This window comes from Rattus norvegicus, chromosome 10, assembly GCF_036323735.1.
Source record: "Rattus norvegicus strain BN/NHsdMcwi chromosome 10, GRCr8, whole genome shotgun sequence".
NCBI lineage: Eukaryota > Metazoa > Chordata > Mammalia > Rodentia > Muridae > Rattus > Rattus norvegicus.
The window spans coordinates 62271517-62297744 of record NC_086028.1 but is presented as its reverse complement, the minus strand read 5'-3'; the positions used below and the strand labels follow the sequence as shown (position 1 = coordinate 62297744).

At 41.5% G+C, this 26228-nt stretch overlaps 1 protein-coding gene across 2 annotated transcripts in view; it reads right to left on the bottom strand.

The window, feature by feature from the left end:
* The window catches only part of Blmh (bleomycin hydrolase), a 43180-nt gene that overhangs the window by 15605 nt on the left and 1347 nt on the right, over positions 1-26228 (bottom strand). Inside the window, exons 3-11 of one of the 2 annotated variants that reach the window (NM_001034163.1) lie at positions 23282-23391; positions 22378-22519; positions 20885-20973; positions 19035-19127; positions 7270-7425; positions 6319-6477; positions 6151-6218; positions 4253-4370; positions 893-962 (exon numbers count right to left, since the gene is read on the bottom strand). In NM_001034163.1, coding sequence (NP_001029335.1) covers positions 893-962; positions 4253-4370; positions 6151-6218; positions 6319-6477; positions 7270-7425; positions 19035-19127; positions 20885-20973; positions 22378-22519; positions 23282-23391 — 1005 coding nt within the window. Of the gene's footprint in view, positions 1-892; positions 963-4252; positions 4371-6150; positions 6219-6318; positions 6478-7269; positions 7426-19034; positions 19128-20884; positions 20974-22377; positions 22520-23281; positions 23392-26228 lie in introns of those variants that run through there. The other variant, XM_039085540.2, reaches the window with a different exon arrangement.

Below are 26228 nucleotides of genomic sequence, written 5' to 3'. Positions count from 1 at the left end.
CTTCACCCTCCCTGCTGCTGTCGTACTGAGGACTGACTAGGTAGGGCTATACCACTGAGCTAGAACCCCGCACCCCATTTTCAGCTTGAAGCTCTAAAATTTAAAAAGTAAAAATCTCCTTAAAAAGGCTTTTATATATCAACAAAACAATCTCAGTTTTCCAAGAACATGCAAAACTATTAAGCAGCAATCAGTTAGAGAGCTTAATTTTCTTTTATTTATACATGTTTAAATCTTTTTTCTACAACTTATATATAGCTATGTTATTTAGTTTTGTGTCACTATATCTTATTCTGATTACTACCAGGGTTTGGATTTGCAGTATAAAAAAAGTTGGTTTTTTTTTTCTTTTTTTTTTTTTTTCGGAGCTGGGGACTGAACCCAGGGCCTTGCGGTTGCTAAGTAAGCGCTCTACCACTGAGCTAAATCCCCAACCCCTTTAAAAAAAGTTTTAAATGGTAACTTTACGCTTCATAACTTATAAGAGAATCCTGAGAGATCCTTACAGAAAATTTCTTTTTGCCAATTCCATTCTCCCTTTGGAAGGCTTCTTTCCAATGTGCTGGTGCTGTGACAAAATGTATGAAGTGTCACATATTGAGTACACCGCAATGGTTTCACCACCTTCCATTCAGCCAAGAGGGTCTGCTACAGTCCTGGACGGTCAGTGTGGTTTGGAACAAATAACAACATACACTGGTCTCAGTTAACCTGGGAGTTTAGGCTCATGTAGACCATAGGAACGTGGGGCCTACAAGCTGCTATTTTCCTGTAGGACAGGAGAACCAGAGGGACTAAGTACCAACAAATCCCCTACACTGGAACAGCTTTCTACCCCAAGAGGCAGAGGGGAGCAGACTCCAGGTACACTGAGTTGGTAGCTGAAGCTTACCTTTGTGGCCGTGGTCTTCACCCCATGAATTCTCTACTCTCCATTTCACAAATGCACCTTCCTGGTCATCCTGCCAGAAAGCAGACAACAGTGAACATCTGAAACAAGGTTCTCCCAGCTGAGCTGTCGTGTCAGTTAAGTCACCTCAGGCTGCTCGGAACGCTGAGCACGGCCATACATTTCCTATCACCAGAAGACATCCAATATTAGTGCAATTTCAATCTGTTGGTGTTAAAATGCAATGAAACAAAAACCAGTACCTCCTTTCTAAAAAGACCTATCTGTTATGTATATGTGTGTCTATGTGCATATGTGGGTGTGAGACCCTCTAGAGCTGGAGTTACAAGCAGGTAGGGAGTTTCTGTGTCCCTTGACCATGATAATGGGACACAAATCTGGTCCTCTGAAGCTCTCTTAACCACAGAGCCATCCCCAGCCCTGCTAGCTACCCTGCTCTTTCCTACCCTAAGCAGAGAAGAAAAAGCACATAGGGTTGGTTGGAGGCTCAGTGGTAAAGTGCTTGACACTCAAGCCAGACAGACTCAGTTGGATCCATGAAACCAGGTAAAAGTGGATGGTGAGAACCAACTCCTCAAGTCACAAAGCTGTCCCCAGGACTCGAATTCTTTGAAAAAGCATCCCAATGCATTAATTTAAGGAATGATCCTAAGATCTGGTCAAAGTTTTTAAAAAGCAAAACAAAAATATTTTCATCATGATATCTAGTTTTCTAATTAGGGAAACTAAGTAATGATATCCTCAAGTGTGTTCTTTTACAGATTCAGTTACATAAATAATAAATTTAAGGTAAAAGACTGAGTGGCAAAGAAAAGCAAAAGGAAGGGCTGGAGAGATGGCTCAGTGGTTAAGAGCATGGACTGCTCTTCCAGAGGTTCTGAGTTCAATTCCCAGCAACCACACGGTGGCTCACAGCCATCTGTAATGGGATCTGATGCCCTCTTCTGGTGGGTCTGAAGACAGGTACAGTGTACTTAATAAATAAAACAAATAAATAAATTAAAAAAAAAAAAGAGAAGGGTTGGGGATTTAGCTCAGCGGTAGAGCGCTTGCCTAGCGAGCGCAAGGCCCTGGGTTCGGTCCCCAGCTCTGAAAAACAGAAAAAAGAAAAAAAAAAAAAAAAAGAGAGAAAAGCAAAAGGAGCAATTCCTAAACAAAGCCCAGTCCTCGCAACTGTCCATCCTCTTCTGCCTTCATTATTAAGCTCAGCTTTCACTCTCAAAGGGACATGACATTCACATGATAACCCTCATTCAGTCTTTATTAGACACACAGACAGAGAGGGACAAAAGGCAGGCTGTATTTGGGAAAAATGCTTTTCTGTAGCATGAGAAAGGCACCGACCCTTGCTCCATCTGCCAATGATTTCATCTGTCAGTCCCGCTTCCGCGTCACTGCCTGATGAGCGATGTCCACGTGGGACTCGGTTTCCTCTGGCTTTGCTCACCCCAGTACTACTTTTAGTAAGTTTCTCAGATCTTGGATTTAGGCAACAGATAAACCGTAGGAATCAAACGCCTGAACTATCCATGCTGGGCGCAGCTTACTAAATGTCTCCTTCTGCTCTTTACCCCACTCACAGCAACCCCTCTTTACTTCCTCTGAGACGTCACTGTGAGAGCCGGGTCTGTTCCCTTGTCAGTAAAGGTCTGAATGTTTGCTGTCCTCTTCATCTTACCAATGGATTTCTGAGGGACCTAGATCAAGTTGTCCTCTAGATCACATACCATCTCAGAGTGATAGACAATCCTGCTTCATAGAGACTCCATGAAATCAGCAACATGGAAGGACATTAGAGAAATATAAAATTCTTTTTTTTTTTTTCTGAGATAAGGTCTGGCTTTGAATTCCTGGCAATCTTCCTGCCTCTGTCTCTTGAATGTTAGAATTAGGTGTGAGTGACAGTGTTTGGCAAATGTTTTCTTTCTTTTTTATGTGTAGGAATGTATTGCTGTATGCATGTCTCTTCTGAATGCTTTCTCAATCTACAAAGGCCACAGCAATTGTATTACACATACTTGTCTGTATCTTGGTGTGGGATCTCTCTAGCTACACAGCTGAGAAGATGGAATGGTGAAGGAAACAGCTCCCTGGCTGTAAGAGCTCACCTCTGCATCTATTTAGGAAAAGTACATGAGGGTCAGGAATGAGCACAGACTACCAAGTTGGGACAGGGTGCTTCATACATGACACTGCATTTGAACTCACATAAAACTGAGAGCATCTCAGAGGCTGGCTACTTAAAGACCAAACTGTGTAATTTGTATAAATGAATAACCCTGTAAGATAAGGTTTTGGTTTTGGACTCTTCTGCTTTGAAGCAGAATCCTGAATGACTGTCATTCAGTCGTGCTGTCTTAGGCTCCCATAGCTGGGGCTGCAGGAGTGTACTCTATAACCAGTTCACATCTAGATGTGACTGAGAGAGCACAAGGTTCTGGAGCACTGTGAGGAGAGAGAAGCATCTTCACATGAAGTGATCAGAAAGGACAGGAGGAAGGTATACAATGAAACTCCATTCCACTCTCAGTTTTGCCTAGAAAGCACACAAAATAATTCAAAAAAATACTTCAGAAATACCAGGACTTCTAGGAGGACATAAGAAAGTCTGGCATAGCAATATACCAGATATTTATAAATGCTTTAATTATCAAAAATCTAGTGGGCCACATAAAAACAACAAAATATTTCCTAAAATAATTTAGGTAAGGTAGGTAGCTGTGGGTTGCCTTTCTGATGGCGGTGCTGTCGAGAGAACATGTCTGGCTCACCAGGGTGAAGAACTAATGCCGTTCTAGTCTTCTCTCCTGTGCTTCCTGACAGTTTTACAGCCTAGAATGGGTGCCGAACTGTAAAAGGGTCAAGAAAGAACAGAGCCATCATTCACACAGGACTTAAAGAATCGGCATCCCAGTGTGTAAAATCCAGTGGCGGGCATGGAGGTCATAGATTACTGAGTATGACAGTAACTCGTGACTCTAAGTGACCTCGCAAAGGTGAGTGTGAACAAGGCATCGAGATGCAGACACTCTATGAGCCCATCAATTTCTTAGAAGACATCTTTTCCTAGGATCCTTCACTAATCTACCAAATTACAAAAAAGAAGCTACCTCTTTGTTCCTTGCCCACCGAAACCTTGTCCTCACAGTGTATTATTGTCTTTACTACCACTAAGCAAGTAGCTGAACACCAAGTGATACAGGAACTACATCTTCCTTGGAAGCTAATGTTCGACAGGAATCAAATATAGTAACTGTGGCTCTGCTGGACGGACAGTCTGCAGGAGAGTGTGGATCCACCTGCCCATCAATGGACCCATTAGCGACACGCTGGGGAGCCTACCTTCTCTGAGACAGCAGTGAAGGTCATGGCGTGGGTCATGAGTGACTCACCAAAAGCCAACCTCTCAGCTTTGTTCATGTTCTTCAAGGAGACACCGAACACTAACTCGTGATCATAGCTGTAAAAGAGGGAGAGGGTGAATGAAGAGAGTTCATCCTGACTATGTGCGGACACTGAGCTCTGCACAGACCGTCTCAGTGAGCTCCACGCCTTACACCTCACTACACTGTGCAGGACAATACAAAAGCATTAAATATAAAACCTCAAAAGTAAATACTGGCTGATTTGTACTGTTTTTTTCTTTTGTTTTTGATTTTTGGTTTGTTTGAGACAGGCTCTCTCTACATAGCTCTAACTGTCCTGGAATGCACTAGGTGGACCAGGCTGCCCTCTTTTAAGCAATCCGCTTGCCTCTGCCTCCTGAGTGCTGGGATTAAAGATGTGCATTACCACAATGGGCAAGAAAATTACCTTTTAAAAATGAAAATGCGGGGCTGGAGAGATGGCTCAGTGGTTAAGAGCACCCGACTGCTCTTCCAGAAGTCATGAGTTCAATTCCCAGCAACCACATGGTGGCTCACAACCATCTGTAAAGAGATCTGATGCCCTCTTCTGGTGTATCTGAAGACAGCTACAGTGTACTTAGAATAAATAAATAAATCTAAAATTAAAAAAAAAAAAATGAAAATGCTGGGCTGGAGAGTTGGCTCAGTGGTTAAGAGCACTGACTGCTCTTCCAGAGGTCCTAAGTTCAAATCCCAGCAACCACATGGTGGCTTACAACCATCTATAATGGGATGCCCTATTCTGGTGTGTCTGAACACAGTGACAGTGTACTTATAATTAATAAATAAATAAGTAAATAAATAAAAATCATTTTAAAAATGAAAATGCTTTTGCAGTAACTTCTTATAATGGTCTCTTTCAAGTTTGTAGACCCTCACAGTTTCTGAATCAAACTACTGACTGTATATGTCTGTATTCATTCACTCATTCATAGGCAATGTGGTATATAGCCCAGGCTGGCACTGAACTTGCTGTATAGCCATTGACTTGCAATCTTGATCATCCTGTCTCCACTCTCCTTTTCAAATATAAAACCAAAAAGTTTCACCATTAATGTTTTTTCTTTTTGTTAAATATCAAGACAGTATTGAACTTTTCTACTTGTCAGAATTATTTATGGGTAAATCAAAAAATGACGTATTTACTTTATGATTTTTGTAAAGTCTGCATATGTGTCTATGTGAGTATACGCCCCATGTCTGCAAGTGCCCAAGGAGGTCAGAAGAGAACATCACAGCCCATGGAACTGGAGTTACAGGCAGCTGTGAGCTATCTGAAGTTAGCTGGGAACTGAATTCAGGTCCTTCCTCTGCGAGAGCAGTCAGTGCTCTTAACCATGCTGTATTTTAAATGAAGTAAAATCAAGGAATCTTGTCTGACTCAGCTTAGGAATGAAGACGAAAGAGAAAGAGTTCAGGCAAATATATAACTTAGCCCAACCTGTCCTAAAGAGAATATCCATAAAGCATCAAAGGAAGAGAAGCATTTAAAGACGGATCAATAAATGGAGCGCTGGGAAGTCTCTCATTACACCCAATGTGTGCCGGGCAGCTTTCCAGGTCATCCCGTGTGTGTTCACGGCGTCTTTCCCACACAAGACAGCATCTTAGGAACACCAGTGATTTCTGCTCTAGTATGATCTTGGTTTCCAGGGTTAAAGAGGTTACATGTGTGCAGTCTCTGACAGGAGTGAAAAACTCACGGATGCAGAGAAAGACCCACCCTCAGGCCCACCTCAATGTCTGGGTGGACCTGAGCAGAGGCACTTTGCCCATGAGCCCTCCCACAGCAACAACCCACAAAGAGCATCCTACTTTGAACTCTGCACTCACACATTCATGTCACTGAGGCCCAGCTTGCCATTGAAGTGCTTCCCAACATCACAGCCAAACCACACAGCCTAGAAATAGAAGAGAGTCAACATAAACCAGGGCAGTGAGAGGAAAGCAGCAGCTGTTTTAACCCCATGAGGGAGACACCGAGACATAAGCAGTACTAACCTCTCCATCTCTGATGGAGGCAGCAACCATCTTTTTCAAGAAGTCAATGGGCTGGTTGTTATACAGCGTTTTTCTCCCTCCAACCATATTGCTCAAGTAGTCTACTGTGTACAATTTATTGTACTTGTGCTGGGGCCGTGGGTCATTCACAAAACAAATCTTTTGAGATCAAGAACATGTATATTAGAGCACAAGACCAAAGATGTCAAGTAACACAACCTCTCTGCTGAATGCTTTGGCTACAACAAGCTCATCTCCTCTAACTACAAGAATAAACTCTAAAGCCACAAGGTAAATGTAACGAGTAATCCAAAGCTGGAGAAACACCGTGAAGAAGGGACTACGTGTTCTAATTAGCACAAAGAACACACCGGAGAGCTGTCTTCCCTACTGGTAAAAACTGCCCCCAAATTAAATCTGTCACACTCCATATAACGCCTAAGGCACCACTCTTGGAACACTGCCATAGGCCCTTCATCAAAGAGTAAGAGAGACTCAGTTTGTAGCAATGCAGTATTTTTGAAGAGGATCAAAAGGCCCCCCAAGGAAGCAGGGAGGTCCTGCTCGTACCCTAGGCAGATGCAGAAGAAGGAAGAACAGCGAGCAATGATGCCCTCCTTTAACAGGAGTTTCCAGAAAGGCCAGGAGATGAGGGTGCTCTGAGCCTATACAAAAAATCCAGTATTTGTATCGCCATTTTTTGTATCTGACATTGATCTGAACCTTAAATTTCCAGGAAGGAGGTTGGGGATTTGGGAATAAGCTGACTCTTGGCTTAACGTCAGAAATTCGGACGAGAAACACTGGGGAGGGACCCTGGAGTGCATACTTCTGTCGGGTGCATACCCACTTCAGGAAGCATGCACATTAACCTGGGACTCTTATACCCTCGGTGCAAACAACAGATGATTGGAAGTAGATAGCCTGCAGCTGCTGGCACCACCCACTAACCTTATCTTCCATGTTGAAGAGTGGCTTCACGTGTTCCTTGTAAAACTGCAAGGGTGTTATGGGGCCGACCTTGTGGTAGTTTTTATCTTTGTCTCGATACTCCCAGGTGAAGGTCTCTGGTGGGTTACCCAAACATATGCACACTACTCTGAATATCTGAAAGAGAGTGGGAGGGTGAGGTGAGTAAGGCTTCATTTTCTACAAGCCTGAAAAACAGGAAGACAGCTATGTTTCAAATCCAGAAATTGCAAAAGAAGTCTACAACTGTACCAAGATGTGGAACAGTCAACATATAAGTTCTCAGGGACTCTGAACAACACAATCCTGAAGTGTGAATATTACTGCTTAGCGATATGCAGCAAACTACATTTCCCTAGTGAAGGAACCTGCCCACATCTAGCACGGTGGCACAGGCCTTTAATTTCAATACTTGGGAGGCAGAGGCAGGTGAATCTCTGAGTTCAAGCCTAGCCTGGTCTACAGAGTGAGTTCCAGGACAGCCAGAGGAAACAGTGAGGAGACTCTGTCTTAAGGAAAGAAAGAAATTTGTCCACCACTGATACCCAACAAAATGGAAGTTGTTACTCTGCTAATGATCTTGTATTTATTTTTTAAGATTGTATTTTTTTGTATGTGTATGTTTGAAACTTATATACATTTGTACCACATATGTGCCTGGGACCCAGAGAGCCCAGAACCATCAGATCCCATGGAACTGGAGTTCAGACAGTTGTGAGCGGCCACGTGGGTGCTAGGGACTGCACCTGGGTCCTCAACAAGAGTGGCCGCGCCATCTCTCTAGCACTGCTGGTGATCGTTAAATAACAAATAGTACATTGCTTCACGGGTCTCCTCCACTCTCATTCCTTTCCCTCTACTCTTCTCTCTTTTGGGGGTTTGGGGGGTGGGATGGGGTGGCAGTACTGGGAACTGAACCAGGGTCCTATTCATATAGGTAAGTGCTCTATCTCTGAACAATATCACCAGTCCCCAAACAACACACATTTAAAATAGTTTACTCTAAATTATCTACATAAGTGTGTCTGCACAGGGAGGTGCGGGGACATGAGCACAGGTGCTGGAGGAGACCAGAGCCCCTTATGGATACTGGGAATTGGACTCAGATCTTCTGCAAAAGCAGTCCATACTCTTACAAGCCCCAAATAATGTATTCTATTAAAAATATAGGAAGACCTTTGAGTTAGCATTAATACAATTCAAAGACATGCTTGCATTATTTTCATTTTCTATAAAAAAAGAATAAATACTATGTATAAGACTAGAGTATATAAACTATTTCCTTCTCTATCTCAAATTTCCCTATCTTTTTTTTTTTTATCCTTTAAGAACACTGTTGTGGTGTTTTGAATAAGAATGGCCCCTACAGGATATTATATTTGAATACTTAGTCACCAGGAGAAGCACTATTTGAAAGGATTAGAAGAATTAAAAGGCGTGGCCTTGTTGGAGAAGTATGTCACTAGGAGTGGGCTTTGAGGTTTCCAAAGACCATTCCAAGTCCAAAGTCTCTCTCTCTGCCTATGAATCAAGATACAGATCTCAGCTACTTCTCCAGTACCCGTCTGCATACTGTCCACCATGAAGATAATGGACTTAAATCTCTGAACAGCAACCAAGCTCCCAGTTAAATACTTTCTCTTACAATAGTTGCCTTGATCATAGTGTCTCTTCACAGAAACAGAACTGTGGCCAAGACAACTATGCTAGGTCTGTCCATGTCTTTAATCCCACCATTCGAAGGCAAGAGGATCTCTGTGAGTTCAAAGCCAGCCTTGACTACATAGCAGGTTCCAGGCCAGCTAGGGCTACATACACACACACACACACACACACACACACACACACACACTCTCTCTCTCTCTCTCTCTCTTACTCACATACACACACACACACTCTCACACTCACACACTCACATACACACACACTCTCTCTCACACTCACACACACTCACACACACTCACATACACACACACTCTCTCATACTCACACACTCACACACACACACACACACACACACACACATATGCCTTTTCTTTACCTACCATCACTACCCTGTTCCAGTCTCATGTCTTACGCAGCTTCACGCCTTGACCCATACACATATGCACTACTGCATTCAAGAGAAGTATTTACTATGCACGTCTGTCTATTTGTGCTAGATACTATATATACCTACTAGGTTTACTCAACTACTTTAACATTCACAGAGCTGGTGACTGAAGATCAGGATCTGAACTGAGGTCACATGCTATTATTAAAGTACTGCTTCTTAGCTACAAGCTTGAAAAGAGACCATTTACAGAAGGTCTACTGTGTTGTCCTATAATCTACATACTTTAGCTCTCCATCCTTTCAACAAAGATGGCAGTTGTTATTGTCATTTTAAAGTTTAAAAACCAAAGCTCTGGCAGTAAGTGGCATGCTTTAAGTTCCAGGGTTTGTACATGGCAAATCAGAACTGAATTCAGACTTGAGTTTCTGGAATGGTTTGTATGTGCTCAGCCCAGGGGGTGGCACTATTAGAAAGTGCGGCCCTATTGGAGTAGGTATGTCACTGTGGTGTGGGCTATAAGACCCTTGTCCTAGCTGCCTGGGAGCCAGTATTCTGCTAGCAGCCCTCAGATGAAGATGTAGAATTCTCTGCTCCTCCTGTACCATGCCTGCTTGAATGTTGCCATATTCCCACCTTGGTGATAATGAACTGAACCTCTGAACCCCTAAGACAGCTCCAATTAAATGTTGTCCTTGTAAGAGTGGCCTTGGTCATGGTGTCTGTTCACAGCAGTAAAACCCTAACTAAGACAGTTTCCAAAATACTAATAAATTTACCTGGTGGCTTTCTTAGTTTCATAAAACTTTTCTCCTACAGTGCAATACAAACTTTTTAAGAATGAGGACCAGAAAACTGTCCTCTGACCTTCACACCAACATCAGAGAATGCTTGCTGTACCTACGGGTATATGTGTGTGGGCAAAAGTACACACACACACACACACACACACACACACACACACACACACGGGGTTAAGAAAAAGACAGAGAGCAAGGGGCGTGGAGAACCATTGTTTCATGGCTGTTTTGTGTGTCCTAAGGATCTTAGCTACACTGAGCATATGACCTGGATATACCACCTCAGGGTAAATAATTTTAGAAGCACTGCTTTCTTTGAGTCACTTCCCTGCTGAAAATTCAATAAAGCTTGTCTATTATTTTCCACAATAAATCCAAACTCCATGCCTTAATTTCTTTTTCTTACCTCTCTATTCTTATGTTCAGGAAGTATGGCATGTACTACTGTTAACTATACAGCTCAAGTCACTGTTTTTAACATACACAGAAGAAGCCACCACCTAGAACAGAATGCATTAAAAAGGGTTTCCTGGATCTTTTTTAGCAAATAATTCACATAATTTCCCAAGGCAATTATCATTTGCCTCCCATTGCTGTGGTTCAATCTTGCCTACTCTTAAACTTCATACAAATGGAATAAAAAACACACTCTCTTTTGTGTCTGGTTTCCTTTTGTCAACACGCCTGTGGGCTTCGCTAACTTCCCTGTAAGTATAAGCAATTTGTTCTTTACTGCTATGATCCTATTATCTTTATAGAAGAAAGTGAACTCTCAAAAGAGGGTCTGCTTGCCTTTCATCTTGCTGTTTTCCAGGACAGAAGCATGTGTTATTACTGCTGGCTATGTGCTTTAGAAGCTGCATAGCTGAAACATCAACCACTGTCTTCTAACACTCGGCTCTCAAGCTGGTTACTACACAACAGAAAGGCAAGCAGCTTATAAGCAACTGTCATGAGTTACTCTAACCACGGACTATAACCTTTGCTCGGGATTCATATGGACCACATGTCATCTTGGATTAGCTAAGGCTACAGAAGGCAACTCTAGCATTCGGTCACCATGGGGACACCACCACTGAGAACTACAGTAGAGACCATGACGTGCATGTTCAACTATTAGCTGCTAAAATACACGTATGTGTATGCAACTGGTCTGGTCGACTCTAAGGCAACGCAAAGGTGGGAAACCCACTAAGCTCTGCCCAGCAAAACAGAGCGGAAGTTTAAGACGAGGGAGTGAATTTCTGACTACTTGTAAACATAGAGGTATATGTGAACACTTTCCTCTCTAGGTCACAGTGTACCTTAGTATATTCCGTCCCCTGAATACCTGAAGTAAAACTACTACCTCCTCAAAGCTGCACCTGAGGCGACGCACGCACTCATCAGCAGAAATCTAGCATTGGCAAGACGGCTTGTAAGGCCTGAGGATCCCAGTTCTGTTTTTAGAACCAATATAAAGGTGGAAAGAATTAACTCCACGAAGATGTCCTCTAGCCTCCATATACACACTAGGCCATGTACACCCACAAACACATCACTCACACACACACACACACACACACACACACACACACACACAAAACTGATAATAAAGTTTTAAAAACTTTTAAAGAAATCTACATTTCTGTCATCTAACTGAATTCTCTAGTGAGCCCTTTATAAGAGAGTACTCGTCACTCACCCCTTACAAATCCGAAGCTTTTTAATCAAATATGCATAATAAGGCCAAGTGCTACTCCTCTTAGATTCTAAAAAGATTCTTCAACTTAAGACATCTTACAAGACTGGCGTAGCACATGCCTTTAATCCCAGAACTGGAAGACAGAAGCAGGCCAATCTCTGAGAGTTTGAGTCCTACCTGGTCTACATCCTGAAACCCTGTCTCAGAAAAACAAACAAAAAGACATGTAGTTTTGCTATTAAGTTGTTTGTAATGGCTATAAATTATCCAAAGTCATTTACCTTTGAACCCATCAGTGATGTGGAAGGAATGTCGGGCTCCAGTCACTAACAGTAAACAAACTTTAATTTTAAGAAACATTTCAAAGTACAATCTCTGAGGCTCACGAGACTATATTTTGACATACAAGAGTCTCTTCTGAAATAACACTAGTTTCAAAAATACAAAAGTAACGCTATTGAATATTCAAGTCTGCTCTCTGGTGGACAGAGCAGGAGTGTCATCTGAGTCTCACAAAACTTAACTGGCATTCATAACACAGATGATGCACAAGAGTGAGCCAAGAGTGAGTCATGTCCCCCAGAGTATGGGCACACATTAGAATCTCCCACTGAGCCACTGGTGAGAAGCACTTGTGACTTTGGGATCCTCATTGTCCTCCTGGTCCCCTGCTCTTCCCTACATTTTCTCAATGGGACGCCTATGCTTTTTACATATTTTATTTGTCTTTCTACTAGAAAGTAAACTCACAGAACTAGGAAGCCCTATCTCATTCGTCCAGTGTTAAATTTCCAATGCCTAGAAGATGCTAAGTGCATGTACCTTGTCTGTGTCTTGTAACTGTGATTTTGGAGCCAAAGATCTAAGTCAACCTTGTTTTAAGAAAAAGTACTAATACCATCAAGAGGATGGGCTTAGGCAATGTGGGCTTTCCAAAACAATGGAAAACTAAAAGCACAAAGATAAACAGCACAGAGACCCCTGCATCTGATTCTATGTTTCCAAACCCCAACCCAATAATTATGTGGTCTTGTTGATTTTGATTTAAAAAAAAAATCAATGCTTTTTAGTTATTCTTTTCAGTATTAAGTTACTGATAAAAAACTCTCTCATGTCTTTGACCACTGAGATCCTTTCCCCTCGCACCTTTGGAAGAAGGCAGTCAAGAGAAGCCAGGCTGAGCATGGCAGCACATGCCTCTTGTGGCCACCTGGCTTTCAATCCCTGATTACCTTAATTGGTAATTAAGTCGGAAATTTAAACTACTCTTACTCTGGGAATGTGTGATCTTCTCTACTAACCTATAACCCTCGAGGAAAGCTTAAGTTTGTATAAGAAAGATCTAATTCCTATCTCTAGTTAAATGCATCTTCTGAGGGGGCTGGAGAGTTGGCTTAACAGGTAGGAGCACTGGTTGCTCTTTGAAAAGACCAGGGTCCAATTCCCAGCAGCTCAAAACCATCTGTAACTTCAGTTCCGGGGGTCTGATGCCCTCACACACACATACATGCAGGAAGAACACCAATAAATACATCTTCTAAGGAGGCAGAGTATACATTTTGAGTCTAATTTTGCAAAGAAATTCTATTTTAATTGGCATCTAACATGGCAAATGAATATCAGCATAAGGAAAGGAAAAAGAAAAAAAAAGACACAAAAAGCACGGGATTCAGAACACTGGCCCTCTATTTAAAGACACACAAGTGGAGAGGAGCTAATTCTCTTGCATGTGGTCATATCTGGAAGACGGAGAAGTCAGACAGGGGGGGGAAGAAGAATGTACCAGGGGAGGACAGTCAAATATTCCCAAGGTGAGAATTAGAGAACTTAAAGCCAGCCATCAGTAGACAGTGAATGGACGGAAGGCTAGACAGAGACAATAGGTCAGAGAAAACCGCTTCAGAAAGTTGGAACTGTGTAGAGGTGTCACAATCTTAGAAGCAATGGTTATTCAGGAAATCAAAAAGTCTAAGACGCAGTAAAACTCAGTTACTCTCATTGTTCTAAAGTCCAAAGCTACAATGATAATTTTGTTTTGAGATATTGTCTTACTATTTAATTTAGAGTAGCTCAAGTTTGCAATCCTCCTGCCTCAGCTTCCCAAGGAGAGAGATTACAGGTATGTACCTTAGAGCCCAGTTTGCTACAATGTTCTTAAGAAATCAATCACCCGAACTTCCTACTTTTACTGATGGAGAAACTCGGTTTAAAGGTAAAATGAACCACGGACAGTCTGACCACAGCACCTTCATAAGGATGTGAACTCTGAAGGCAGTTCAGGAGGTCAGAGTATTACCTAATGAACCTCTGTGACTAAGTAACACAGAGAGGGGACAGGAAGAAAACATTCTCTACTGTTTCCTGATGGAGAAGACAAGGGCAGGGGCTGCTTAAAAACAAAAATCAACTTCCTAGGTAAGGAGACTTAAAGGCATGAAGTTTATCTTCGGACAGAGCAGATGTGTAAGGCACACCAGGTGCTGCTCTGGGATGTTAAGAGTTAATGAGCTTAGGCTGGAGAGATGGCTCAGCGGTTAAGAGTGCTGACTGCTCTTCCAGAGGTCCTGAGTTCAAATCCCAGCAACCACATGGTGGCTCACAACCATCTTAATGAGATCTGGTGCCCTTCTCTGGTGTGTCTGAAGACAGAAACAGTGTACTTACATATATTAAATAAATCAATCTTTAAAAAAAAAAAAGAGTTAATGAGCTCATGGGGTAACCAGAGAGTTTGGGGGATTGATCCAGAGAGGTGCAAGACATACATCCCATGGTGGACCCACTCAAGCAATCTGTATTTTCTGTGATATGCTACATAGACTTTAAAGTTTGCAAGTCCTTCATTCGATCATATCTCTTCCCTTCCTCTCAAATCTTGGCAATTATGATGTCTCTCCTTCACATTATTTTCCCACATCTTATTCCCTACTCCTGCCCAAAGCCTTCCCTCAGATCTACAATCTTCCCTCAAGATACCATGACATCACCCTGCCTTGCCTTGCCGAGAGCTCACTGGCAAGCCCTAGCAGCATCCCTTCCAGATAGAGCTGAGATGTCACTGCTCGCCATTCTCACTCGCACTAACCTTGCCCAAGCTGCTGTAAGCGCTCGCCTGTGGTTACAATTAACTTTCCATCTGGTTTCTGTATCTCCAATCTGCTCTCAAAGTGCTCAGAATGAAGGTATCTCTCTATCTTTGCATGCACACATGCATGTATGCATACACACATGCGTTCCTCGTCTTATAGAACTAGAATTACAGGGTCTTATTTAGCTATACTGGTCTCTACCTTGTGATTCTCCTGCTTCAGCTTCCCTAATGCTAAAATTACAGGTGTGTGCCACTGTGCCCAGCTTGAAAGTACAAATATTTTAAACAAAATATTGGGCTAAAGTCCCTAAAAGCTTCCTTACTAAGAATAAGATGCAGTCTCTTCCCCACAGCTCTGGTCCTATATTGAGCCAGTTCCCATGTTCTCCGTGATCCACTCCATTGCACCCTCACTTTCCAGACTCAAGTCACAAGCCTTTCTGTTATCAGAAACACCAGCTTCTTCCACCCTGGGGCGTGGGGTGCTTGTCCTTGCTCTCCCCTACCTCGCTCGCTCTTGTCATTCTTAGCCTAGCTTTGACTTTAGGAAGACCAATCTAAACAAGTAAAATACAAATCCTGGGGTTGCAAAGATTGTTAAGAGTGGCTAAGAGTGCTAGCTGCACTCGCAGAGGGTCTGAGCTAGGATTCAATCACCTGCATCAAGTGGCTTACACCCACCAGCATGCCTCTTATCTGACACCCTCTTCTGTGTCCTGGGACACTGCACTCTCACATACATATCCACATACATGTACACTGTTCCTTTAATAAGCTTTAGAGGCTGGAGAGGTGGCAATGGTTAAAAGCAGTTGCGCTCCTGTGGAGGACTCAACCACTATGACTCCAGTTGTAGGGATTCAATGGCCTCTTCTGACCCTGCAGGCTCCTGCAACACATGACGCACATACACACAGAGCCTCCCACTTCCTAATCTCTGGACATTCAAGACCTTAACATGCTAAGCAAATGCTATACCACTGAGCTGAATCCTCAGCTCAAAGTTTTGTTTTAAGGTTTGTTTATTTATTGCTTTTTTTAAGACAGGGTTTCTCTGTGTACCCCTGGCCATCCTAGAACTTACTCTGTAGACTAGGCTGGCCTCAAACTCAAAGATCTAGCTGCCTCTGTAACTACCTCTGAGTGCTTCGATTAAAGCCATGTGCCACCACCAACTAATAGGTTCATTTACTTTTTATTTTATGTGCATGAGTGTCTGCCTACATGTACGCCTGGTGCCCGGACGTATAGGACCCCTGGAACTGGAATTACAGATGGTTATGAGCCATTATGTGGATACTAGAAACTGACCCTGGGTCCTCTGGAAAAGCATCCAGTGCTCTTAACCATTGAGTCAACTGTCTAGTCCCATTGTTTTTAAGAACCACTGCTATAAAGTTTCCTAAGCCATCAAAATTACTTCCTGTCCCTTTTTATAGCACTGACAAGTACTAGTTTTGGTCTTTATTTAGGATTTTTTTTAACATACCACATTTTGAAAGAGAATATATTAATAATCCTGAAGGGATCTGAGGGTTAAAGAGTAAGCCCACGGAGAACACCTGTAATTGATGTGGCTACATGATTCCACATCAGATCTGCTGAATCTATCATGTCCACAAACCTCCTACGCTCCTCTCTGAAAGAATGCCTTTGGCATAAACAAATTCCAAGCTATCTTGGCTTCATAGTTATTCACTGAAGTCATCACTGAGACTTGCCCATAAGGCTAGGTAAAACATAGGTACTAATTTGTGCCTTTAAATGAAACTAGACTGTTCATTAACAAAGAGTAAGGTTCAATGATGAAGAGTTATAAGGGATTATAAAAAATTAAAAATCTACATAGATTTTCTAGTGAATGGATGGAATAAATCTTTAAGTAAACAATCTTACAAAATACCCATACCCAGGACTTGGTAAAGTAGTATCTCTAGATTTCTTTTTTTTTTTTTCTTCTTCTTTTTTTTTTTTTTTGGAGCTGGGGACCGAACCCAGGGCCTCTAGCAAGCGCTCTACCACTGAGCTAAATCCCCAACCCCCTCTAGATTTCAAAGTAGGAGTAAGAGAAGAAAACAAAACAAAACGTAAAATTATATGGCTCTAATTCTGTGTCATTCATTGTCCTCTACTAATCCTATGGTTAGGACATAAATCTTAAGACATATTATTAATCCAAGGATCATTAAAGCAAATACCACAGGTCAATATGATATTTATGATCTACAAGAAGTAGTATTTGGAGGCTGGAGAGATAGCTTGGGCAGTTAAGAGCATTTGTTCTTGAGGATGACCCAGCCACCCAAATGGCAGCTGACAACTGCCTATAACTCCAATTTGAGGAACTGATGCCTTCTTCTGACGTTGGTGGGCACTGCACTGTACTTCCTGTACTTAACATACATGCAGGCAAAAGACTCATAAAATAAAAATAAATCTTTAAGAAAATACTATCTGAATCTTTTCCATAACCATTAGCACAATCCTTTTAAAAATGACTACGTTCACTTATATATTTGTGCATACATGTGCAGAAACCAGAGGATAACTGACAGGATTCCATCTTCCCTTCCACCGTGTAGATCCCAAAGACGGGTCCTCAGGCTTGGAGGCACTAATTAGTATCTGCTGAGTCACTTGCTGAACCCTGATTGTACAGTCTTCATCCCTGCTAATTTTCCATTACCTTAATCAAATTGCAAGTTAATACAGGTTAGGATAAATGGCCTCAACAGAAGGCATCATTTGAAACAGGAAGGGAAGACATGGAACTGAATATTTGCTATGTTCAGGGCACTAGTACCTTGCATTCTGACATTTAATTCCTTATTTGACCTCCCTGTCGCCTCAGGCCTTCCCACCATTCCAAGGAGGGAAGTACTTTAAATCCCAAACTGAGTCTCAGGTTACTGAGCTACCCAAGACAACAGGACATAGGTAACCAGGTCAAAATTTAAGTCCATCTAACTCTAAGTCCCGTTCCTCCTGTCCTGATCCTGTCCTTCAATAGGACATTTAGGAACACTGAATGTAATTTAAATGTACTTAGCAAACAAATGCTGCGCACGCATCTGTTCTAATACGTAAATAGCAGCGGCCATGTCAGACACTGCATTTGTAACCCATGAGCAAAGCAAGACGACGTTAGATTAAGGAAGCTGTCCCTGGTGATGCAGCTGAGCAGGGAAGACATCAGTACTCTGAGACATGCTCCTCTGTACCTACACTGCCTCCCCTGAACATTAACGTTGTCCACTAAAATACCAAAAGCATACGCCCCTCCATCTCCCATCTTAAACAGTGGTCCCCAATGTGCCCACAGGCTGGAGAAGGTGACCTCTGCTCTTTTCAGAGAATTTCAGCTTCACATCTATTAGTACTGAATATGGATATTATTAGTAAAGACTCTCATCTCCTTTGACGATAAAAGCTGTTAACACCAAATATCTACTTGGCAAATTTTAACCATCAACAGCCCCTCATCTTTATTCTTGCAGAATAAACCTAAACGTTCTGCTGTTTACCCAAGATCCCTTTACATCCCACCCTCCTATATATACAATCTCCTCTGTCTGGGTTGGTAGTCCTTGCTAGTCACATGGTAACTTCCTACTGCTGGTTCAAATATCCTTTCTACATAACCTGAATCATGGAGAAGCACACATGACTGGGAGAGGGGAAGAGGAGAGAATACCACACGAAACCTGAGTTTTTGAGAACAGAAACTTGCCTTCTCATCTTTATTCCCTTAGTGCCAAACTCACAGAAGGCTTTATTTACAAAATGCATAAAACATTTTTTATATAGAACCTAAACTAAACTAGGAATTAGGAAACCTCAGTACAAGTCCTTAAAATGCAGACAACTATAAATTTCACCTATTTTTTTTCAGCTTTAGAATGAGTAGCTGTTCTGTTTTGTTGGGACAGAGTATCCTGTGGCCAAGATTATACAACAGAAGCTGACCTTGAATTCTCGATCCTTTTATCTCTACCTTGAAATGAAAAAAGTAGCTTTCATTCAATTAAACATTCGCTCCAGTGACTACACCCCATGATGGCCTTACTAGGAGACTCTGGGAGATTTTTAGGCAAGCCACAATGTCCAAATAATTATTACCTCCTCCATCATGGCATCTTGTGTAGATGAGATCTCTCCTTTGGTTGCTCCACTGTGTACCAGGTTCCGAAGCCGTATACAGAATTCTCTCATCTATGATAGAAACTTATTCAGCATTCCAGTAGTTACACAAGCTGTTAAAAACTAACATATTCCCACAACACAGCTAATGCCCTGGGCAAAGTTTATAAAAACAAATGATTTTCACCAAATGGTCCCCTTACACAGACAGTGAAAAATACTTTCAATAAGGAGAAGAAATGTGGATTATTCCCAAAGAATACTGGATCGAATTGATCTTGCTCTGTGACTCACAGTCCTCTGTGTGAGGAGGGAGGGACATCTGGGTCAGTGCCCAGCACCCTTAGAAAAGCAGGAGGCAGACCATCACCAGTCAGAACTCTTACACATTCTTAGTGAGAATTCTGTTTGCCGTTAGCATTACCTTCTCTGCCAGTCGCTATGACCATGACTGCATCAACCCCCAACATGGCTTTTGTTTCTTTCATTTTGGAAAGAATCCCAACACTAAGGAGATTCTAAAATCTGAACTACAGTGCGAAAGCGACTTGTTCTTGCTCAAAATAAAATCCAAAGTTAAGGTTTATGATCCTTTGGATAAAAGTCCCCAGAGTTTTGTGGGTAGAAAACAGTCTACATTTAATACTGGGGAAATATATCTATGTTTATTTTTAAATGCACTCTTTTCCCTGGGGATAACAGATCTAATTTCAGCCTTGTAGATAAGAGTGGCAGATTTTGGCAACTCCCAGTTCTTAAAAAAGAGATCTGACAAGCAGAGCACCACCACACTAGGGCTTTAACCAGCCCTGGGAAAATGTGGAGGAGAAATGATTCATTAAGGTTACTTAAGCCATAAAAAACAGTTCAGTGACTACATCAAATCCTCAGTGGGTGGCTGAACCACACTGATGTGGTCTGGGTAAGCCTAAGAACAAAGTACACTGTTGAAGGAAGTCTTACAAATTGTTTGCTTGGTTTTGCTAGTGCATGAAGAGGCTCATTCCGTCTCTACTAGAAGCCAAGTGAGTAGCACAGAAGCATGTGTGTGGAGACCCATGTTAACTGAACCCAGGATCCTTTTCCTTGAATATGTATGAGAAAACACTAAAATCAACAGAAACAAAACACAGTAATCTTAATGATTTCTTTTTGTTTGTTTGTTTGGGGTAGACTTTTTTTTTTTTGAGGGAGGCTTATGCCCTCTCCTTTTAAAATATTTATTTTTTTATTTTATCCACGAGTACACTGTAGCTGTCTTCAGACACACCAGAAGAGGGCATCAGATCCCATTACGGATGATTGTGAGCCACCATGTGGTTGCTGGGAACTGAACCCAGGACCTCTGGAAGAGTAGCCAGTGCTATTAACCGCTGAGCCATCTCTCCAGCCCCCTTAATGATTTCTTGAAGTTAACATGTAGTCACACTGCTTTTGAAAGACTTTTATTTCAATAGTTATCATGTCTCTCTTTTTTTAAATTGGATATTTTTTATTTACATTTCAAATGTTATTCCTTTCCTGGTTTCCCATCCATAAGCCCCTTATCCCATCCCTCTCCCCTTCTTCTATAAGGATGTTCCCCCTCCTCAACCATCATGTCTCTTTAAAAAACAGTTACAGGCCAGGTTATGGTGGTGCATGCCTTTAATCCCTCTGGAGGCAGAAGAAGATGGATCTTGTGAGTTGGAGGCCAGCCTGGTCTACAGAGCTAGTTCCAGGGCAGCCAGAGCTACACAGAGAAACCCTATAACAAAAGACCAAAAAACCAAGGAAAAAAAATCATTTACAGTTTAGATACTAGCCCAATCTCTCCTCCTATTATGTACCTTGTGATTCAGAATATCGTTCATTCTTCTGGTGGCCTCTGTCGTATGCGATTCAGGGAAGCATTTCTTAGGGACAACACCATATTTTTCTAAAAGACAATAAATTTTAGTGTCCAATAAAGTAAAAATAAATTCTAATTAGAAATCCTCGTGAAGTTATTGGCTTCTTTAAAATAGGCTGTATTAATAAACAGAAGTGGGGTTTGTTTACATGTTTGAGAAGGTTCATATAGCCCAGGCTGTCTTCAAACTCCATCTGTAGCTTAGAATAACCTTGAACTTCTGGCCTTTCTGCCTCTACCCCAAGAGGTAGAGCACTACAGGGACGTACCAGTAGACCTGGTTTATTCAGTGCTGAGGACTGAACCCAGAGCCTTGTGCATGCCAGGCAACACTCTTCCTACTGTACTTCACCCCAGACACGTCCATGTTTGTTTGATTCTGCACACTGAACCTAGGGTCTTGAGCACACTGTGAAAAGTACCTTACTACTGAACCATACCTCCTATCCCTTAAAAACAGGCTTTTAAAATGCAGTTATCGGGGTTGGGGATTTAGTTCAGCGGTAGAGTGCTTGTTTAGCGAGCGCAAGGCCCTGGGTTCTGTCCCCAGCTCCGAAAAAAAGAAAAAAGAAAAAAAAAATAAAATAAAAATGCAGTTATCTACCTTGAAATTAATTCTGATATTTTTACCTATCATGTTTTATAAAGTACTCTGCACTTCTCCCAGAGGAAAACGTTCGGATAAGGTCATTTTCAAACAAGTCAGGGTTCTGGTTGCTTGCTCTGTTTTTTGGTTGCTGCTGTTTGCACTACTGGGGATCAAACCTGGGGCCATGTGTACACCAGGCAAGCTCTCTGCCATTGACCGAGACCTCCAAAACAATTTTTTCTTTTCCTATTTCTGTTTTATGACGGTTTTGCCTGCATTTATTTAAATGTACCATGTGTGTGCCTGAAGAGGCCAGAAGAGTGTCTGGAATTACAGGTGCTGGGACCTTACCCTGGGTCTCCTGTAACAGGAGTAGGTACTCTTAACTGCTTACCCATCTCTTTAACCCTACCACTGTGCTTCCTGACTCCTCCGTGCTTTCCTTAAAGCTATTTTGATGTGTATGGATGTTTGCCTGCAAGTATATCTGTGAGAATGTTTAATACCCTGATGGTTATGGGCCACATGTGGGTGCTGGAAATAGAACCTGGAAGCTCTGGAAGAGCAACCAGTGCTCTTTAGTCACTGAGCCCTCTCTCCAGCCTCTCAGTGGTTTTGTTGTTGTTGTTGTTTTTATGGGAAGTTACTCCTAATTAATTCTTCTCCAACCAAACCATAGTATCTATTTCTTTAGAAGAGATGGGCTTCACAAGTGAGAATAAGTAGTAAAAGTTCATAACTATGTAACCTTCTTGGAAGACAGTCACTGTCTATATAACCACTGAAGAAATGCCCTATTCCCAGAGGCAGGGCTTGGAATCCCATTAGAGAAAGGCTCTCACCAACAATATTGACAAGCATATCCCACTGTCCACCATCATTTGTAGGGTTCATAAGCAAATACTGCACCAGTCTTCCATCTTCAGGCTCTTTTTTCTGGGCTGTGTCCACAAAAGCATTCAAGAAGAAGTAACAGCGTTCGACCTAAAGTAAGAGAGCATACATAAACTTAGAGGCAAGGGGAGCCCATCATATCACAGGCATGCATGATCAGTAGAATGGGCTCCTGGGCCAACCAAGGATGCCACTAAGACATTTCTAAAACTGACATGGGTAATTAAATACCAGCATTTGGCTTCGAAATTATATCTGAAGTTCTTTCTTATACTTGCATATATATTTCAACATACTACATCCGTGTGCTGCAGATACATTCCAATGTTGAAATAAATCCTATTTTAGTGTTTTTAATCAGTAAACATCTAATGGACAGTTATATTTTAAGTATTTTCAAAAGAAATAAAAATATTTGTTGTTCTGTCTTCAGAAAAGTGCTACCAAATGAAAAAACTGGGTGCTTAAAAGACCAGATGATCTGAGTAAAGATACTGGAAAGGGAAATGGTAAAAACAAAGTTTTATATTTTAAATAAAGAACGTACAAGCAGTGAGTTCATAGATTTGCTATTTCTTCAGAGAACACAGCCACCTACCACACAGAAAGCAGCTGTGTGGCTGGCGCTCGAATTAACAGCACACCAGAGACCCTGGCACTGACCCTAACACCACAAAGGGAAAATAAGGAAAGGCCTTCGAGAAGGTAGAGTTCTGAGACTAGGGAAATCAGAATGGTATCACGTGTATAATAAAGACATACAGTAACGAGAAAAGCGAAATAATATAAAGGCTGTCCCTAACTAGGGCTGCTACGAAAACAGAAAGAAACCATGCAAGGTCAATTCCCTACCTTGTCCCAAAAAAACAGGTAAGACTGACTAAACTCAAATTCTTCAATGTTAAATTTTTTCATGAATGGAAGTCTCATAACATTCAAACAAGAAAAGATCCAGCATCGTCCTACAACGAGAAAGGAAACCAAGACGTTATGACTGTTTATAGACCACAATGCTCCAACTGCACTTCTAAAATCAAAGCCATGGGAAGAGCTAGACATTGAGACTAAATAGGAAATCACAGAAATATCACATTTGTTTGTTTGTTTTAAAGACAAAATACCATGTAGCCCACCTTGTCCTGGAGCCTACTATGAACTCCTGATTCTCCTCCTTCAGAATTTTATATATATGTCACCATGCTTGGCTTGATGTGATACAGGAATTCGTGCATGCTAGGCATTCCACCAACTTAGCTACATCCTCAACCCAGAACAGAAATATTAAATCCGAAGCAAAACAAAAGATGTGTAGTCACACAGAGAGGTTTAGTATTTTTAACACACACACATAAGAGAGAGAGAGAGAGAGAGAGAGAGAGAGAGAGAGGGAGAGAGAGAGAGAGAACTTCTAGGTTAGGCATGGTGGCACATACCTGTGACCCCAGTACTTGGGAGGCTGAGGCAAGAAGATTACTATGAGTTCAAGGTTAGCCTGGATAATGTAGTGAGTTCTAGGATAACCTAGAAACACTGAAAAAAAAATGAACAGAGATCATGAATAGATGACATGATGTCCAAAAAAGACGCAGAAGGTAAAGATGCTTTGGTTTTTTTAAGTTCTTCATAAGACATTAGTAAAGTGGGAAAACGTCCTTCTTTTTGACAATGCCCAAATTGTTGAGAACTTGGAAAAAATAAGCATTGTGCTTCTGGACAGAGAGCGCTAAGGAGATGCAAATCACCTGAGATTGATTTGGGAACAAAACTCTTAATTTGGAATGAACAAAAACCTTAAATTGGAATAGCACTCATCCTACAGTGAGTGCTAAGCTTAACAGAAGCTATTTTCTCACTAATGAGTTGTTGCATTTTAAAGGTGGTATTTAACTAACTGGGTTATATAAACATTTAAATACACATGGTAAGTAAGTCTAGGAGGAAGGAAGCAGGAGGATCACTTCAGTCTAAGAGTTAAAATATAATAATTTAAAACTTGAGACATAAATGAAAAAAAAAGTATTTGTTTCTTAAAGTCATGTTAACAACAACAAAATCATGCTAAGAGGCACCACTGCTCCAGGACAGAGATGTGGCTCAGTTGGCAGAAAGCCTAACTAGCACGCAGTAAAACCCTGGCTTCATCCTCAGCACTGCATAAACTAGACATGTAGTTAGTGCATGCCTGTAATCCCAACACTGGGAAGTGGAGGTAGGAGGAGGCTACCAAGAGGGCTCTTTCTCTACTTTCCCACTCAGTTTCCCCAGCTCCATACCTTCTGTATGCACCTGGTCATCAGAATCTCTGCCACCATTAGATCCGAATTTTCAACCACAGCACACTACCATTCCTCCATTTAGTATGTTTCTGACACAGCAAAGTTCTAAACCCACACATGATAGCGTCCCTGAAGATTTTATGACAAGCATTAAGAGCATAATCATGTTTTCATTTGCCTCTGTAAATGCATAATCAAAGCTTCTGCAATTTACCGCTTTCTGTATCAATTTGAGTTTTTAAAGGTCTATTTCCAATGACACCCATCATTTCTAAGTGAGGTCATGTCTTTATTACATTCAAATACTTTGCCTTTCAAAACTGAGGGAATCTAATCTCTGGGAGCAGTCCACACTAGTGTAGACTAGGGTAACTTCAGAGTGATGCCTTTACCAAAGCACAGCTCTGCTGTGAGGTGAGCTAGAAAACACTGAGAGCCTCTGTGAGGCCTTGAATTAAGGGTAGCACTCTCCTAGAGGAAAATTTAAAGGGTAATTCTTGACATACGTGGATATAATATTTTCACAGGCACGAAACCATGCCTCCAACACATAGGCAAATGAGAAGGTTTCTAAAAGGCAAATATAAAAATTCCTAAAGTCTGCTCTCATATTAAAAGCACTCATACGGAGAATAGACTTGATGGATAAACAGAATAAACCACTCCCCTACTGGTGCTTTGCAGATTTTTTTACACTGAACAAAAATGATTCTGTAACAAAGAAAAAAAATTAAATTGTGCTTCTGAAGAGAGTCATTTTTGTTTTAGGCTTATCTGTACACTGCCTCTCTCCTACACACTATTCCTATTTCTGCTACTCCTGGGTGAGCTATTAAGACAAATACTTCATGAAATCAAATTACATTGTTACTGCTATGCTCATACACTATTAGTATTTGGAGTCAAGTGATACACCACATAAGACCTGACCTGCTCCAGATTAACAATGTCCAAGCTTACCCTAAGAGACTGCAATCAGACCATGGAAGATTATTGTGACACATTAACTAGCCTGACAGACCACACACCCCAAGTCCTTCTGAACCAAGGCCTGTAAATGCTAAGTTCTTTCTGCCACTTAAGAAGATTATTGGAAGGGCATATATTTTTCCTTTAAAATTTAAAAAATCAAATTTACTATGGTATAATTCACTTACAGCAAAACATTACCCACGTTAAATGTATCCTTTGTGCTTTGAGTTGCTTTAAGTAACAATACTGTATTTTCTGTCCAGACACATGGTCCTGGGGTAGTGTCCAAATAAAGAAAAAAGATGCAAGGTCCCTTGAGTTCAATTTTTTTGAGACTATTTCTCCTGTTTGGATTCCTAGATAAGCAATCTCTCAGTGTAGATATATTTCTAACAGTTGTAACTGGACAGCAGACAGCAAAACAAGACTTCTCAGCCAGCAAGGAATGAGAACGCAGAACACTACAAAGTAACTACCGACAGGAACTGACCTATGAGCACGGCAACTCCAACTGCCACCACAGAGCACATTTAAAAATAGTGACCCTTTGT